The sequence below is a fragment of the Stegodyphus dumicola genome, chromosome 4, assembly GCF_044657685.1.
Source record: "Stegodyphus dumicola isolate Sdum_Otavi_A_Nest chromosome 4, ASM4465768v1".
Classification (NCBI taxonomy): Eukaryota; Metazoa; Arthropoda; class Arachnida; order Araneae; family Eresidae; genus Stegodyphus; species Stegodyphus dumicola.
In genome coordinates, this window is record NC_140771.1 from 240,673,517 (window position 1) to 240,692,992 (window position 19,476).

The window sequence follows — 19,476 nt, forward strand, 5'->3', positions numbered from 1 at the left end:
ATGAATAAGAGAAAATAAATTTTTACTTTACTCATTCTTCGCCAAGCTGGCGGCACTGGAACTAAAATTCTTATTAGTACAAGAATACGAAGTTATTTTTATCTCCGGCCAAATTTTGGCTTTAACATAACAGAATTAGTCTTTCGACCAACAGAAAATGCTTGTTTTTAGCTTTTACACTTAAAGAAAATAATACTTTTGCCTTAGCTAAATAAAGTAAAACAAAACTAAGTCTCAACCGAGACATATTGACTTTCGTCAAAACATAGAACTTCGTACTTATGCATAACATTTCGGAACAAAAGAGAAAAATATTTATAGAAGGTTTTAACTTATCTTTGAGTTTTCGATGCTTAAAACTCCGTCATCCGTTTTTGACAAAATTGATCCCAAGTCAGAGGTGTCATGGATGTCAATCTTCTCCTTATTGATCTCCGATTGGCGTCCCCGTTGTTCTTTCTTTTGCGTCCTCTACATGCTGGCCTCTTGACGGAGTAATCGTCTGGTTGTTGGTTTTTGCGTTTCTGCCTGGGACGGCTGGTCTTGACGTCCTCCGGTCTGGAGTCCTTCTTGAATTTCTTCTGTTCGTCGTATTTTTGTGCTTCCTGTTGGCGTTTCAGTTTCCGGAACGGCGGCCTTGCTGGCACCTGACTCTGTGGCCGTGTGCGCGTTCTCCTTGATGTGTAATTTCTTCTGCCATCTTTTGTAGGTGGTGTTTTCGTCTTTACCACGGTTTCTTTACCCGGTTCATCTGTATTTTTGTTTTTCTTAAACGCCGGAGTTTGAAAATCCTTTTTTCTTTTTGATACCGACGTCCGGGTTGTAGAAGTGCTAGGTCTCTCTTCAGTTCTCCGTTTCTTGGGTGGTGGAATAGTTGTTGCAGTCTCTGGCCCTTCTATTTTGTTTAGACTTGAGTCCTGCAAGAAACTTTTAAGGATTTCAAAATCATTTGGATTATAGTATTTTTTCATCTGGTCGGGACTTGCTTTACAGATTTCCCCTCTCTCGTTTTTAAGATATAAGACTACTCCTTTGATTTCCTGAATTACATAGGGGCCTTCAAACTTTGGAGCTAGCTTTGCCATAAAATTGTCTGGGGCACTTGATAAAGAAAATTTCCGTTTCAATACTTTATCCCCAACTTTAAAATCTGCTTCACGGCGTTTTTTATCATAATAAATTTTCTGCCTATTTCTTGCCGTATCCGAGGTTTTAAGCGCCTGATCAATTAGTTTTTGCACGTCCTTTTGTCTAAATTCCTGCTCTCTTTGTTTCACAAAGAATAATTTATCTAAAGGCGTAATTAACTTTCTGCCTAAAAATAATTCTGCTGGAGTTTTTCCCGTAGTATCATGATGTGCCTTTCTTAAAGCATAAGCTAATTCATTTATGTAGCCATCCCAGCGCTTGTGATGTGTGCTAACGTAACTGCGAATTATTTTTACAATGTTTTTATTAACTCTTTCTGCTATGTTAGCCTGTGGTCTATACGGAACCATTTTGATATGGCGTATATCAAGTCCATTGCATATGTTTTCAAATATTTGACTAATGAATTGTTTTCCGTTATCGCTAATAACTTTTATCGGTGCACCGTATTTTAAAATGTATCTGTGTAAGAATGCATCTGCGACTGTTTTGGCTGACGCGCGTTTAAGTGGAACAATTTCTATCCATTTTGAAAAATGATCTACTATTACTAAAAGAAAACGATTTTTATTTAACTCGCTCTGGGGGAAGGGACCAAGGAGATCTATGCCTAAAATTTCATTCGGAAATGTAGCGCGAATGCTATTTAAGTACCCGGCCGGGCTGTAATTAATATCATTTATTAACTGACATTGATTGCAGGACCTGACATACGCCGTTACTATTTTGTATAATTGCGGGAAATATACCGCCTCGCGTACCCTTTTTAAAGTCTTTCTGACCCCGAGGTGGCCCGCTGTTTTTTTTTCGTGCAACTCCTTCAAAATGCTTAATCGAAGCGAGGCTGGGATGACTGGCTTATACTCAAGATTTTCGTTCGTTGTTTTCGTATAGAATAATAAATTATCTATTATTTCATAGTTTTTTGCTCTATTTCTTATCGCATCGATATCTGTATGCTCAAAGCTTTCGGGGTCTTTCAAATAAGCATAGATATTTCCAAATTCAGGATCAGCTTTCAGTTCAGTAATAACCGTATCTCTAGAATCTAAAATTTTTGAAGTCAACACAGCGCATTTAAGTTCATTACCTTCACCGTCCAGTTTTATACGAGAAAGTGCGTCAGCTACATTGTTTTCCTTACCTGGTTTATATTTTATTGTGATATTATATTCTTGGAGTTTTAAAGCCCATCTTATTAACCTGGGCGTTAGGTTTTTTCCCGAGTAAAGTCTACCAACCGCCGCATGATCCGAAAAGACTGTTACTGGCGATTTGCCGAAATAAACTCGAAATTTGTGTACAGCCATTAATACGGCTAATGTTTCTCTTTCTGTAGCTGTATAATTCTTTTGTGTTTGATTCAATGTTTTACTAAAAAATGCCAGCGGATGGTTATTTTGCATAAGAACCGCACCCACCGCATAGTCTGATGCATCTGCCGCAATTTCCAGGTTTTCGTCCCCCTCAGGGAATTTTAAAACAGGGGCATTAATAAGCGCTTCTTTTAATCTTTCAAAAGCTGTGTTCGCTTCCGCTGTCCACGTAAATTTACTCTTTTTTCTTTTGATTACTAAGAGGGTTCAACAATATTAGCGAAATCTTTTATGAAAGATCGATAGTAAGAACATAGTCCAAGGAAAGACGAAAGTTTCTTGGCGGTGTTGGGCGGTGGGAAATTCTTAATAGCTTTTATTTTTGAATCTTGCGTTTCTATACCCTTTTGCGAAATTTTATAACCGAGATATTTAAGTTCTTTAGTTGCGAACTTGCATTTTGAGGCGTTAATTGTAAGACCGGCCTCTTTTAATAATTTAAAAACTTGTTCGAGGTCATTGACGTGTTGTTCCAACGTACTACTCGTTATAATTATATCATCTAGATAAATTAAAGTTGATTTTCCTAGGACAGGCTTTAGAACAATGTCCATAGCTCTCTGGAATGTTGATGGGGCCCCACACAACCCAAAAGGCATGGGTAAAAATGCATAAGTGCCCGATTTTGTTATAAACGCGGTTTTATGTATATCTTCGGGTCTCATAGCTATTTGATAGTAGCCAGACGTTAAGTCCAAAGTAGACATATATCTTGTCGATTTGATCTGTCTAATGATCTCGTCTATAACCGGCAAAGGGTAAACTGGGAATTTAGTTATGCTATTTAGTTTTCTATAATCGATAGCAAACCTCCAAGCCCTTTTATCCGAAGGAGGAAACTCGTTCTTTTTCCTACATAGTACGACTGGACTCGCGGATTCACTATTTATGGGCGTTATTATTTTATTCTTTAACATCTCCTGAATATGTTCTTCGATGATTACGTCTTTTTGTTTGTCATAGCGGTAAGGTTTAGTCCTACAAGGTTTTTCGGCATTTAATTGAATCCTGTGAGTCACGATCTGACAGTTTCCCGGTTTTTCTGAAAACAAATGAGAAAAATTACTCACCACTTGCTGTATTGCTTTACTTTCCTGGTCATTCAAATGGCTAAGGTCCAATTCAGGTGTCTCCACCGGTTCCACCACCCTCTGGTCCATCTCCAGCACCACGGAACTATCTTGAAAATTTAATTTGGCCCTCGCGGCCCTTATAAAGTCCATACCTAAAATAAGAGAGTGTTGGAGGTGTTTCACCACAAAAATTAATACTTTGAGATTTTCCTCTTTTACCTGTATGTTTAATGATACTTTCCCGATGCAGTGACATGTTTTTCCTTGCGCCGCTATAATTTCCGTATTTCTGGTTTTAAAGAGTCGTATCCTATAAAAATCCTTTTTTGAAGACCTTTTCACTCATGAAATTTCCTTCTGCTCCTGTATCGATGAGGGCTTCTACTGGTACATCGCCAACCAGGACTTGTGTAATTGGTAGCTGTGAGTTTTTTACGATGACTGTATTTAGATGTCTATTTGAGTGTTTTTCTAAAACTTCCGGGGTCTGGACCCTCCCTTTCACAGGTCGTCACAGTCCCCTCTAGTCGTTTAAAGCTTTCCTTTCAATCTGTGTCTTCTGGGTACGCGGATGCTTATTTTCAAATTTTCTTTTTGGGCCTTGCCCTTCAAGTTTCGATGCGTTAGCTTGATAGTTCTTTCCCCCATATGAGCGATTTCCATTTCTTGTTTCCTCCTTCCTTCTGGTACTTTGAGAATATGTTTCCCCTCTCGCTCTTTCCGCGATTCTGCGATTTTGAAACTTCACCGCCAATTCGAAAAGTTCCTGCAATGTCGTTGGGTTTCTAATTTCAAAGTAGTCTTGAACAGCGGGTAACAATCTTGGTAATATTATTTCAATAATCTCCGCATCGGGTTTTTTCCCATACAACATATCCGTTAGTTTGATTTTTCGTAAAATAAAGTCCGTCAATTGTGCTGTATCCCGTTGATAGAAACTATATAGCTCGGCTTCCAGCCGTGCGCGATCTTTCACTATGGGGAAGGCCTTTACTAACGATTTTTTGAAATTTTCAAATGTATACGTCGGGCTTCCAAATTCACCTAGTAGAAATTTTCCTATATTTTTCCACCATAGCGCGGCCTGTCCTCTTAGTGCTGATGTGGCAATAGCAACTTTTTGTCTTTCAGGCACAGGATAGAGCTGAAAGTGATTTTCTATACCTTCTAAAAATACGGACACCGAATTTTTTCCCTCGAAATAGACGTTTGGCTTGATTGATGCTCTCAAAGTCTGGACCAGGTATCCAAATCCTTCTAACTGCGTTGTCATTTCTTGGTGTTGTCCAGCGGCTTCCATCCAGTTTTCGGCCATTTCAGTTCGATAAGTGTTTGGGCGCCAATATAACGTTGCGCGCCTCTAACTAGCACGCAACCTAGAGGTGACTGTGAAAGCTTGTATCAACCACAGAGTCTTATAAAGGGTTTAAGTCCCTTTTTATTCAACGTACTAAATTACAATTGCGTCCTCTTGACGCTTACAAACTGTGCCAACTAGGCAGTCAAATAAAAATAAAAACCTGAAAAGAAAGTAAAGACAATATTCTAACTACGAGGCTCTCTAAAATAACTAACTCACCGCGTTTTACAAAATACCGCCGCTAATTCTGCAGACTTGAAGCTCACTGGAACAATTGCAACTACTTCCCGCCAAGCACATAGGCCGCAACGCGGGGTTCTTTAATTCTCGATTTCTACCTCCGCGCTCGCTAAGTAAGAATAACTCTCTCTCACCGAACTTGTTTCCTTCTATTTAAATCATACTACTTCCGCTGATAATTTGAATGCTTGCGCGTTCTACTCAAATTTACATATTCTGGCATTGGCAGTTCCAGGGGAAAGTAAGGCTTGACAGGAAAGATAGTTTAAACTTAAAATAAATGTTAGTTAAAATAAATATAAACCCTACAAATTTTTTAATAATTGTTTCTTTTGTGTAGCTGTAAAGATCAGAAAGCTATGGAGCTGGTGACGGTAAGCTGAAAAGCAAGTGGTTAAGTACAAGCAAGTGCAAAGTACTCTAAGTGCCCTTGCTCAGAGTAACAACACAGAGAGGATGCTGGTATAAAGGTAATCTATTTACATATGGAATTATTATTCAGTGCAGAAGCAAATTTAATAATAAAGATAGTGCAATGCTTAATATAATATACAACATAATACAGAACATAAAAAGGAATTCATTGCTATGCCATGTTTACAAAAGAAAAGATGAAAATTACATAATCCATTCATTGAGAATGGCCAGTGCTCTGTTTTTATTATTTAGGTCATAATGGTCATATGTAGCTATTTTGATGGCAGGGTTGTTGATCACGAGCTGCTTATTGTGAAATCTTTTTGCAATTCTATAGTAAAAGGATTTGAGGGGGCGAACACCCAGTTCCTCATGCATTGTATTATTATGTATATACTAGGGTGCAATGGTGATCTGCCTTAGAGAAGAATTTTGTGCAATTTGCAGTTTGCCTCTGTAACTATTACATGAATAGGCCCATACAGGGCATGGTAATGGACGCAAAATGGATTTATAAATGAGTAACTTGTTATCTATGGATAAAATACTTTCGAGCAATTAAGGGGAAGAGTCTAGCTTTACGTGCTCGAAACTTCTTAATAATTTCTGTGATGTGTGGGTTCCATGGCAGTGTTTTACCATAAATTCAGGGTAATAGAAAGTGAATGATTCCGCAGAAGAGACAGCAAATTCAGAGTGGATGGTGTCCACAGAATCCGAAGAAATACTGCAAAGAATACCGTTTGTATACGGCGGTAGAGTCGAGTCGCAGAACCGTAAGTATCATCAGACGTTAAACAACCGGCAGATTTCTTTAAAATGTGTGTGAAATCATTTTAAATTAGCTGTAAGAAATTCATCAAATATGCTGAAAATTGTATGAAGTTCTAGGGGTTATTTTAAGTTTCTAACAGTTATTTTGATTTTTAAACATGCTTTACTGTCTATTCTCGTTTTCCATCTTTTATTCCCTGCCAGAATAAGTTTTTAGTATCGCGTTACATGTTATAACGTTGCGCGCCTACAACTTGCACGCAACCAAGGGTGACTGTGAAAGCTTGTATAAACCACAGAGTCTTGTAAAGGGTTTAAGTCCCTTTTTATTCAACGTAATGAATTACAATTGCGTTCTCTTGACGCTTACAAACGGTGCCAACTCGGCAGTCAAAATAAAAATAAGAACCTGAAAAGAAAATAAAGACAATATTCTAACTACGAGGCTCTCTAAAATAACTAACTCACCGCGTTTTACAAAATACCGCCGCTAATTCTGCAGACTTGAAGCTCACTGGAACAATTGCAACTACTTCCCGCCAAGCACATAGGCCGCAACGCGGGGTTCTTTAATTCTCGATTTCTACCTCCGCGCTCGCTAAGTAAGAATAACTCTCTCTCACCGAACTTGTTTCCTTCTATTTAAATCATACTACTTCCGCTGATAATTTGAATGCTTGCGCGTTCTACTCAAATTTACATATTCTGGCATTGGCAGTTCCAGGGGAAAGTAAGGCTTGACAGGAAAGATAGTTTAAACTTAAAATAAATGTTAGTTAAAATAAATATAAACCCTACAATGTAAATGAAGCAGAAAGAGAATTTAAATGAAGGTTTCGCTTACTTCAGGAGAAGAGCTTAGGAGTCTTTAGTGGCGCGAGTTTTCCGTCGGTCTGCTTCTTTGTTTAACTCTTTCGCATCGAGAGACGACCAAATCTGTTTTTAACAAACATCGAAAACGCACGTGTTTACGAATTTGTCTTGGAATAGTTTTCCTTTCCCCCTGCCTGGTAAATAGCCACAGCATTAACAATAACCTACTTAAGTGAAATGACTGTTTCTCTCTTGGAGGTTTTTCTGCGGTTTCATCCATTGTGTGCAGTTTCCCCTTAGGGCCGGATTGCACCTGCGATCGTCAATAGCTTTCCGTATTTCTCTTTATTTGCTTCAAAAGAATGATTGGCATGTCTTTTAACAACTCGCGAAACCAATGAGCCATACACTAACGTGGAGGGGAAAGAACTAGGTAGAAAATAAACGAGGCGTTGGGGCGGTTTGCCGTTGCCTGAATGAACGGGCGTTACGGGCGACTTCGATACGAAAGAGTTAAAGCTAACTACTCTTGGTCGTATTATCCGTGCCTGCTGATATTCGCCGGTTAATTTAATAAAGAGCCAACTACGTTAGCTAATTCTGTACAGCTTCGGCTAAGGTCAGTTTAGTTAAGCATTAGATTAGTATCTTATTCTCTTATCTTGATTGAAAGCCCAAGTGGAGGTTTTTCTGTAAGCCCGAGAAAGGGGACCATCTGTATTCTTAGTTTGAGATAATAAAGGGTGAGTTTAAGCCTTCTTTGGTCTTTGTCGTTTACATACTTGGACTCAGCAATAAATCGCTACATAGTTCAACTGAGTTTCTACGAAGTCAAGCATAGGTAAAGTAGTTAGTCACATTGCAAAGTTGTTAGTTCGCGATAGCGAAAAGGCCTCGAGTGCAAAGGGTTAACACAAGGAACCTTTTTCAAAACCTTTTTAATTTATTCGTAGTTACGTACAAATACAAAGATTTCACTCCTTAATTTGTACACCACCCTGATTATGATTTTCCAGGTTTAAAACTAAATATCTCACCCAATTTTTGTCGCACGGAAGTTCCACGTTTTTTATTTTGTTTTCAGTGATGAGTATAAACTTCTCCCAGTATAAATATCGAGGTCGGTGGAATGTACAAAAAGTTAAATTTCGTAATTTTTAAGAAATTATTATTTTTTTTTTCTAATTTCAAAATGCTAAAACAAGATTATTTGTAATATTTAAAGGAAATTTTTAATACGAAGTACGTGTTTACGACCAACGATTGCGAACGTAAGGATCGGGTAAGAACTTTGTGTACACTATCTGCGTGGCTGCTCGTAAGCATACTGGAGAAGGAATTCTCTGATGCAAATCAGGATATCATTAAAATCGTAGCATGTAAAATTTCAACTGAAACATTATGGAAATAAATATGTAATGTAAATTCGCATAGCTACTAATTTTTTTTGATGGACAGTGTCTTTGAGATATCCTCATAATAGGAATTGCAGGGGTTTCAGAACAAGCGAAAACCTTAGACTTGTTGCAACGGTTGATGCTCAAGTCAATTACGCGAAGACATTCTGCATAGAATCAGGACATCGTTCTGCATAAAAAAGTTGAATGAAGGAATCGAAGCTATTAACTTGTTGCATTCACATAGATGAGAATAAACATTTACTGTAATTATGGTAACTGTTTTATAATGAAAGAGATATATTATTTCTATCTGTTTGACAGCAGCAGTGGTGGAGTTCACAGAAGCTATTCCAAGAAAAAGTGTCTCAACAAGGAAAAGTTACATTTCATGAAAATTTTACACAACACAAAGGACTGCTCAGATCTTGAAGCTATGCACATTTACATCAGACAGAAGAAAATTAGCCTTCCTGTTCATTAAATGTTTTATGATCATAAATTTCTCACTTCAGTCTGAGCTTTAGGGCGAAAGTTCCTGTTTCCTGTAGGTCATGAGAAAGCAGTGGATGAAGTTGAGAAATCTTATGAAGATCAGAACGGAAATATTTTTCATTCGTTTGTAAATTAAATCTTTCGAGAGAATTAAATTCCATTGTAGTAACTACTCTGTAAAATTTTAGCTATCAACTCCTTTGCCTTTTCTGTCCTCAGACAAGAGAGGTCATCCCTCATAAGGCAGGTAGATTTACACCCGTTTTCTCCAACTTTCTAATCCTTAAATCTAGTTCAGAAGTCAAACAACAAATACAGCGTAGTATTTTCAAACTTTTTACAGGACTAGTTTCGATGGTTTTACCTAACCACCATCCTCAGCTGCAAAACCGCAAATGAACAAGATAGGAAATAATAATTTGATAAGATAAGAAAGCGTGGACAAGAAAAAGCAAGTGGCGCAATCTGTTGGTGAAACCAGAACTAAAGCATAATTTCTTTAAAGGCCGAAGGCAAAGATGGCTTGGAATTATTAAATCTGGGTTTAATTAGCGTGTCAGGGAGAAATCGGTATCTACCACAAAATCATGTATTAACAGTTGCTTTTGAGAATTGGATCCTGATCTTCCGATAGCGGTGGCTTAGCATACTGGTCAAAGTTAAGCATGCGCAGAAAGAATGTATTGATAAGATGGATGGTATTAAGAGATATTCTAATGACAAAACAAGAAAATCTATGGAAAGAAAATCGCGACGGAAGTCCGGAGTTACTTTCGATGGATTTTGCGTGTCGCCCATACTTTAGATTAGGGCTTCTTACAATTTTTTCAGTCGCAACCCCTTTTTATCAGTAAGACCTTTTTCGCGACCCCATAATATTTACGAAACTTTTGTGTGACCCCATAAGCATTGCGCAAATCCGACACACGCGTGAATGAAACTGTCAATTTTTTCACTTGTACTGAAATATACTATCGCAGTTTTAGGTCATTAACATTAATTTATAGTTTTAAGACATAGAGCAATGTGAAAATTTTAATAGTAATAGACGAAATGATAGCGTTACGTGCAAAGCAAGTAAAATGAACGTTTATAAAAGAATCTGTCGAAACGTTTTCGTTTTTTCTTTGTCTGTATTGTCTAATCTTTATCTATTTTCATATACATTGTGTAAAAATATTTGGTAACTGTAAAATTATTATAATACGTTAAAGAAATATAAAAACTGTTAAAATTTTCGGCGACCCACAGTTTAAGATACTATGCTTTAGATCATGTAGAGCATGATCTCCGTACTTTAGTCGATGGGAATTTTCTTCGGAGATACCGGTAGAATACATAAACGGCATCGCATATAGATGATATTTTGAATGGTGATTCGTCTATTAGTACTCGAAAGTGTTACTTACCTCCAGAAAAAAAAATAAATAAGTCCCACTTACAGATTTTACATTTCTGGTACTTTTTAATTAGTTCTTGGAGATTTAAGCTGCGTTAGCCAAACTCCATATTACCTGACAATGAGTCACGAATTATGTTGTTCGCGAATAGAGGTTTACCGCAATAAATAATCTAAATTCTGCGAAAGACTAAAAGAAAAAAAAAGAGAAGTATTGTTTCTCTTTAACTCCATAATGATACGTAACCGATGTAGCGCTAGAATGGTGTCTTTAGTCAAGCGCTGCGTTTGATTGTCACAACCTTAATGTAAAACAACATAAAAATTACGGCACATCTGATAATATGTTGAATATTTATGCAAATCCAAAAAGAACAGAAAATTATCATAAAGTAGCAATATATAATCTCTAGCACTAGAAATTTTATAACCATTCATATTGAAAGCAGGAAAAAGCGAGTCAGTTCTTATCGCGAGCAAAATTAATAAAATAAAATGACTTCCTTCTTACTTCAGGTATCTCCACAGTTGCATCAGGAGTGGCTGGAAATAAAAACTTGGGTTTATCTTGATTAATCTCCACAATTCGAATATGGACGACAGCTTCGTCAACTTGTGATTCGTCACCTTCATTCATGGCGCGTACTTTCAGTTTGAAACTTTTTACATTCTCTGGAAGTTCCTTCGTTGGGTAAATGACGCCGGTCTCAGGGTTGATTCCGAAAACATCTGTGAAAGCAAGCGATATCTTTACATTCGCAATTAATGGGACATTTTCATAATAAATCCCATATTAGGGTCACACTCATTAAATTTAAACTCTAACATTACACATTATTCTAACATAAAAAGAAAGTGCTACATCTTTTTAAATGGCATAGTTACAAACGAAACAAGCACAGATGGAAAATCATTTGGTGGTTTGTATAGTTAGCTCTGTAGAAGGTCTTTCATCTCAGAAAAGGTTTGGAACGAAATACTGCACAGCATTAGTGTGGTTTAGAATGTTTGTTTGGAGGAGTTAAGTGACATTTTAGTTGTTTAAAAATTGAATTCCTTTGCTTCAGAGACACAGCATCTTAATAAATATGCAATAGAATTACTATATATTTAATTTTTCTTTAATGTTTTGCTTGGTGGAAATCTGTTTCAGTCAAAGAAGTATTTCAATCGTTGAGAAAAGTAGATACAAAAGCCAATGATCATTCACTGAATAATCACTGAAATTCATATGATCACTGAAATTACCTTCGATGAAAATGATGTTCATTAATTTTTGGATCACAAAATTAAATAACTTCGCATATAGAGAGAGGATGGAAATGAATATATGTATATATTTGATTACAAAGTTACAGTAATGAACATATATTTTTATTTTTTAAAGATGAAGGGGAGTGTGTGTGATTATGACAGTCTCGAGGGCTATCTGCCTAAGAGGAGGGATGCCTCCGTGGAGGACTTTCTAAGGGAAACTGGCTCGTATACACGTTACACATGGGGAAAACCACGAAAACGCCCATGCAGCCAGCCCGTTCGCGGGATTCGAACCTCGGACCGAACTAACAGTGTTCAGCGACTTTACCGCTCGGCCGCTAGTGGGCTAAAGATGAAGGGAAAAAAGGTAACATAATTTCAAGGAGAAATCGATTAGTTCAGAAACGCCGATTCGATAACCATAATTTTAAAAAAAATCTGAAAGCTTTCAGATTTTACATTACTCTCAAAGGGGCGTTTTTTTGACGTTCTGTGTGTTACCTTTATTTATTAAACAGCATGTTCTTCACACTTAAACCATAAAATTCAATACAACAGCAATATCCCAAAGTAATTTTAAAATGAATATATCTTTAGAATTTCGGATACACAGCCTCGCGCGCTGGAGATAAAAAATAATTTTTGTTGTTGTTGTTTCGTGTGTTGCGATTGCTCGCTTTGAAATCATTGAGTTTCTTTATCAAACATTCGTTAAAGTTTATAAGGTATTTCTCCCGCTTTCCTAGCGTGTCTTCGCGGTGTAGTGGTTCTGCACGCTGGGACGGTATTCCAGAGGTCCGTGGTTCGATTCCCGGCGAAGGCGGTTGCTAATATTTCATCTCTCCAGCTTTTCCAATTAACCTAATGTCTCTACAGTGGCGCCCGAACTAAAAGGGTGTTGGATGAGGATTCTCCACACCCAGGTTTTGGCGATTGGGTCGCCCTGAAAACCCCAGTCGCACTTTAAAAAGGGAAGTGTATAAGATATTTCTGCCGCTTTCCTAGTGTGCCTTCGTGATGTAGTAGTTCTGCACCCTGGGCTGGTATTCCAGAGATCCATGGTTCGATTCCCTGCGAAGGCTTTGCTAATTTTTCATCTCTTCGGCTTTTCCAATTAACCTAATATCTCTACAAGCTATGAAATAGATAATTGCCCGTTTGGGCTAGTAAAATTGGTTTTGCCATTTTGTCCGTATTCGGTTCAAATCATAAATGCCAGCAAATATTTTCACACATAATTTTTTTTTCAAATAAGAACAGGAGCAACTTAACTACCGAAAATTCAGATACTTGTATTTGTCTTAAGACGACTAACTCTAAGCCATACTTGACTAAATTGACACGACAGGTTCAGCTTGAAGGAAGCCATTAATTTCGAAAAGAAAAATAATGAAGTTCATTCAGATATGTTAATTTTTATAATAGACTTTTATAGACTAGAATTTTTATTTTTATTTTTAAAGTTCAAAGCGTTGTAATTATTTTCTCAATAATATACATCTTCTTATTCACCAAGAAAGACTGTTACAAAATGAAAATACCACTGACCCGAAACGTCTTAATACACACATTTCGGTTGATTTTGACTCGCAGCTAAAAACGGTTGCCGATGCCTGTAAGATTCTTACACCTATTTGATTAAATTGTGAAAAATTTGATCATTTTTGTCGCTATTTTGATATAAGGATAAATGGAATCATGTGACCAGTTTTGCGTTTTTTTCTTATTGAGCAAAAATAAGTAATTTTATTATATACAATATAAAAATCTAAATTTTATTTCAGATACCTCGTTACGTATTCTTAAATTCAAAATATCAAATCTTGTACTTTGCCAGCATTTAAATTTAACTTAGAGTGCATATGAATTTAACATTTTAAATTTCATGTTATTAGTAGGGAAAAAAATTAACCTTTTTCGTTTCCAGCAATGATGCTATAGAATATTTTGGCATTATCTCCGATATCTTTATCTTCAGCAGTCAACTGCATAACTGACGTCGGAGGAGATACTGGCAAATTAGATACAACAGACGCTTCATATTCTCTTTGAGTGAACGTAGGAGGGTTATCATTCTGATCTTCCAAAGCGATGTACAGCTGCAAAAATTAGAACAAACTCAAAGTTATATTCCTCTTAAAGTATTTCTATTTCTAGAATATATATCAAGAATTTTGCTTTACATTTTATGCATAATCATTACGATATACACTTTGTCCATAAGAGTTCTTACCAAGCCGTTGTTTAAGCAAGCGTTTGTCTAAGCATATATTTCCACTTTCAAAAAGGTTTAAAATGGCTCAAATTTTTTTAGCAGTTTTAAACTTAAACAAATAATTTTTTTTTTAAATTCACTAACTCTAATTTTTTATACGTTCTTCCAATCCTTATGCTAATGTTTAGGAAAATTTTGTACTCATTATGAAAAATAAAACATAAAAAGCGCGACTACCGCACGACAAAAACTGACTGAAAAATTTGATATTAAAGTCGAAGATCATATTCAGGGGCCATACGCAAACTCAACAGCGAAATGTTTGCATTTGTATGTAACTAGAAATAAAATATCTGCTTAGAAAATTGCTTCTGATGATAATAGATTAATTGAAGCGGAATTATGTGCATATTATTGTGAAATGTACATTATTTTTCAATATAAATTTTTCGAAATGAAGATTTTTTATTCGTACGTACAGACGTTACTATTTCGTACATACAGACGTCATTATTCGTACGTACAGACGTCACGAAAAAGGTTTCTTCTAAATCCATTTTACAATCCATTTTGGAAAAAAGAATCCTTTATTCTGCCCGTACGTATAAATGTCACGTAAAAACATCGTTGAAAGGAATTCGAGATCCGTTAAAATGGACATTTTCATTGAAATATAATACCCGAAATTTTTTGCAATTATAGTACTTCCTTTACTTCGTAGAAGGAAGTAAAAATAGTGACGTTTGGGGATTAATATGTAAGGTATTTTTACTTCTTATCGCGTGCCTTCGTGATTGTTACGAAATATCCAGACGCGGTAAGATCATGGACCTTATAAGAAATAGACCAACCCAAATGGGTTTTCTCCCTCCTCTGACGCGTTCCCGGCTGTCACCTTGATCACATCCGGAGGAGTAGGGACGACTTGCAGAAATTTAACAGTAGTTGCCTATTGCGTGTATAATTGTAAAAAACAAAAGCTGGTTGTAGAGCCTCATTTCACAAATTAGAATTTCTCCATATTTTTAATTTTGAGACTCAGATTGATATTTAAAATTTTAGCATATTTATCAAGCATAATTAATGTTCTAAATAATTATAAGCTTTCATGCTCTCAGGGCTGGATATATTTTTAGCTTTTCCTATGCTGTAAGGAAATTTGTAACTACTTCTTTTAGAAAATAATATTTTAAATCTGAACTAATAGAAAATTTCAAACAAGCAATTTTCTCTTGCAATTTGTATGCTTTTTATTGGTGTAAATAAGTAAAAAATATTAAAATATTTAAAAACGAATTTTTGAAAGTTTTGTTTAAAATTCTAGATTGTGCTGCTTTTTTAAAATTATAGATGAGTATTATAGCGCAATTTATAAAAAGGAATTTTATTTCAATCATATATCATAATACATCATTGTGATAAACACTTTTGACTCCTTAAATTTTATACATTTAATTCTAATTTTAAAATTGTATTTAACCGTAATAATTAATTTTGCTTGTATTTTATAGTGATTATTTTTTAAATTTATTTTTAGTTCCGCACAAGATTTTTTTTATTTACTGTTAATTTAATTTATTAGCTCGAAGCGGCATTTTGCGCTGTTTCACTGTAAATGTCCGTGTCTCCTTGCAAATTGTTGTTACCAAATATTATCTCCCTGTATTATATTTAAAGAAATTAAATAATGAAGAATCTGCATGAATACATGTATTTTTTTCGCACTGTGACAAAAACGACGGTATCTAGAGCCATCAAATTTTGAATAATGTAATCCTCCACCCGAACATGGGCATCTGGACGGCCGAATTTCGAATCTGTATTAATCTATTTCATATTTTGTAAAACTTTAACGAATTTTTTATTAACAAACTCAACGAGTTCAAAGCGAGCACGGAAAATACGGAAAATAACATTTTTATCTCCAGCTCGGAAATTTTAAAGATATTCTGTTTTCAAATGTATGTGGTTTACCGGCGAAGAACATGATATTCAATAAATATAGGTAACGCACAAAACGTTAAAAAAAGGTTCCTTTTGGGCGTAATATAAAATCTTAGTGCTTCTAGATTTTATTTTACCTTTTTTTTTCCTTCATTACACTCAGAAAATTTTATGCTCCGAATTTCATAAATTATTAAAAGAAATACTCCACTTTAACGTTAATAATTTAGTGATGATATAATCAAATAAATGATCGTTTTGTACTGTTATAGTTTTGAACATCCCTGCCTGAAAATGTTCTTTAAATTTTTAAAAAAAAATATCAGATCTTGTTTAATTTTACCTTATTTATTTCAAAGCATCACGTACTATCAATCTTATTTAATTTTACTTTATTTTTATGCAAAATTAAGTTCATTAATGTTGTGCTTAGAGTTTTTATCGTTTTACCAAAGTAACGATGTTTGTAAAAGGATTACGCGTGAAAAAAATGCGCGAAATGCAGTAAAAACTGCTTTAATGAGATATATAAAATCCTATTTGAAAAAAAATGTGACTTTCATAATCTCATCACTATACAACGTAACACATTTAATAATAAAAAAAATATATGTGATACAAACGCCATTTCAGTGTTAAAGTAAACTAGATCGTCCCTACTCTTTCTTGTGGACATGTCGGTGACGCGCGCTCCGCCCACTGGGTTGGTCTATCTCTTATAAGGTCCATGGGTAAGATAGGTAGGGTTGCCACATTTGACGAGAAAATTGGCGATATGCCATGGACAGATGCAGAACCTTCTGGAACGAATTCTTACCGGTTTAGCCCAGAATGTTCTCGAACACAAGCCGGAAGCTATATAAACCCTGCTGGTTCGCAGTCAGGGTGTGCCTCGCATAGAGTGCAAGTGTCTGTGCCTTATCTAGCGAGCTGATAGTCATTCATTGAGCGAGTCTAGCGCCGAGTTGGTCTTCGAGTGCATCGAGAGAGTCTTTTAGTGTATCGCGAATTAGTGCATCGTCGAGTTTTGTCTTAGACTGTGCTGACTCTTGTGTATCGTCGAGTGCATCGCGAGTTGTTGCGGGGAGAGTCTCGAGAGTACGTGGAGTTCCGAGAACGTCCAAGCAGAGTCGGAAGCTGTACTCTGGTGCTTTGCAGTAAAGCCGTCTCCACCGTTATTGGCTGATAGCCTGAAGGCTGTGTCGCTGACTGTTCCAGCATGTTTATGGTAGATCTTCGACGACTGTAAATGTGATTTTGGAGCTGTCCTGAGAAAATTGGCAATTAAAGTGTGTTTCGATACTTCATCAAGTGTCGTCGTTATTCACTCCAAATCTACGAACCCCGTACGAGCGTGAAGGAAGAAAATAACGTAACATGATGTTATAGCAAAGCACATCCAGTTGGAAGGTCCAAAGTTCGATTTCTGGCAACAGCATTGTGTATTTTCATGTTTTTTGCTTCTGAAAACCTAATGACTCTGCGTATCTACATAGAGTTAGTTATAACTGAACGTGAGAATCATAAGTAGGATTTCTTTTAATAGATGCTGCCTGCAGCATAAGTTGTAAGCCTACAGTTTATTTACGTAATTGTTGTTTGTTGGCAAAAAAGCCAATGTAACGATTTTTCAAACCATCACCTCTACCCGTGAAATAATATTGCTGATATTGACATCTTTTAAACTTTTTGGCTCTTTATATTTCAGCAATGGTTTTCAAACTTTGTCGACTCACGGAACGCTTAGAACTATTAAATTTTTTGGGGAACAACATCTCTCCCTTTAAAAAATATATCAATATTTAAAGTAGATGAGTATGTTGTATAGGTACTTTAAGTAAAGACAAAGAAAAGTATCGTAAATTTTACTTCAAAAAATTTAACATAAAATGCCATGTAAATTCAGTTAATTTTCTATTACAAACTGTTTAATTTTGCAAAGCACCACACTTCATTCTCTTTGACGTACGAGACCACATGTTAAGTTATAAAACTAATCTTAACTAAATGTGTCTTTAAGCTTTTTAATAAATAAAAGCATTATACTTCTACTATTCATACGAGTCAACTAGCGTGAGTGCTTTATGATTTTCTCTTTTAATCTTTATTTTGACTTTCGGACACCTGAGGTTTGATTCGCGGATTCCCTTGGTTCCACGGAACCAAGTTTGAAGACATTGTATTTCAGTATCCAGAAAGTGTTACGTTTGTGAACAAGATGGGAGTCTAAGTGCGAGGAATCTTCGAAAATCAACTCTGTCGATAGAATAGGATTTTCAGTTAACTGGATGAACGTGCTCAGTTCTGCATTAAGCTCATACGAGGATAGCTAATTTCTTAGGAACCTTAAAATATAAAAATTATCAGGGAAAGGCTGGACGATACCCAATCCATCAATTCAGTTTGAGAGACAAATTACTAGACCTCTTTAGTTCGGATGTTAGATGTAGCTAGGAGAAGGTTTATAAGTGATAAATGATGTAGATAAGAGGATCTAGAAAATCAGCCGTTTTTTTACTTCCTTGTACAAAGCAAAGGAAGTACAGTAATCGCTAAAAATTTCGGGTATCATTTTCAACGAAAATGCATTTTGATTACTCTCGAATCCATTTGAACGATTTTTTTGGGGGGGTGACATTTGTATGAATGGACAGAAAAAAGGACGCTAATTTCCAAAACGGATTTAAGATGGATTTAAAAGAGATTTTTTTCCGTGACATCTGCACTTAAGTATTTTTATATCTCGCATAACTCAAAAACGAGTAGCTGTAGAACGTTGATATTTTGTATATAGGACTGCTATAACATGTAGTTGCGCGCCTCCATTTTTGTTGCAATCTTCCTCACCAAAATTTATATATATATGTAATAATAAAATTCCATAGTCAAGAATACACTTAAAATTCTAACTGTATGTTCTTTTCATTTTTAATGGAGACTTTCTCTTATTTGAAAGTACGTGGAATTAAATCCACAGCCCCGTAGTCAAGTTGTTTTTCCCGCCTTTTCTACACGTACAGTTTTAGAATGTTCTGGAAATATTTCAAGCGAGCTGGATTGGCTGACGTCATTTCATGGCAGCTCCGCCTTTCCAGAGGCTATAAAATGACTCGCAAAAGGAATATCGGGGCTTTTTCTTTAATGTCACGATGCAGTAAACTTCATACAAAAAGTTATTAGTAATTCTTTTTATTTACTTTGGATATCTGATTTTGTAACTGCTATTTTCTCCTGAAATATAATAAAAGGATCCTGTTTTTTAAAACTTATCGTCTGATAATTTAAGCTACGACTACATTGATAATTCTTCAACAATCTATTTATTCGGGACAAAAGCTGGTACATCACATATATATATACACCTACTCTGTTACTCGGCTGCGTAAGCTCAGTTTCATTATTACTATTATATGTTGGTAAATTGTGCGTTTTTTTCTTTAAAATGGTTGAATTATGTTGTTCTTAATCCTCCGGTTAAGATTTTTATGCCTTAAGTTAATCTGCATGCATAGTTGTAGAATTATCAATAATCTAAAAGTTTAAATAGCGCTAGACCTAAGGAGGCTG

At 35.8% G+C, this 19,476-nt stretch overlaps 2 protein-coding genes across 4 annotated transcripts in view; one reads left to right on the forward strand and one right to left on the reverse strand.

Moving 5' to 3' along the window:
* Positions 1–19,476, reverse strand: part of Cad87A (cadherin 87A) — a 164,418-nt gene that overhangs the window by 45,484 nt on the left and 99,458 nt on the right. For all 3 annotated transcript variants that reach the window (XM_035376800.2, XM_085816133.1, XM_085816134.1), the window contains exons 28-29: positions 13,663–13,849; positions 11,005–11,222 (exon numbers count right to left, since the gene is read on the reverse strand). In XM_035376800.2, the coding sequence (XP_035232691.1) occupies positions 11,005–11,222; positions 13,663–13,849 (405 nt within the window). The remainder of the gene's footprint in view (positions 1–11,004; positions 11,223–13,662; positions 13,850–19,476) is intronic.
* The window catches only part of LOC118192048 (calpain-9-like), a 390,870-nt gene that overhangs the window by 3,510 nt on the left and 367,884 nt on the right, over positions 1–19,476 (forward strand). The window contains exon 2 of the mRNA XM_085816136.1: positions 5,539–5,668. The gene's annotated coding sequence lies outside the window, so the exon portion shown is untranslated. The remainder of the gene's footprint in view (positions 1–5,538; positions 5,669–19,476) is intronic.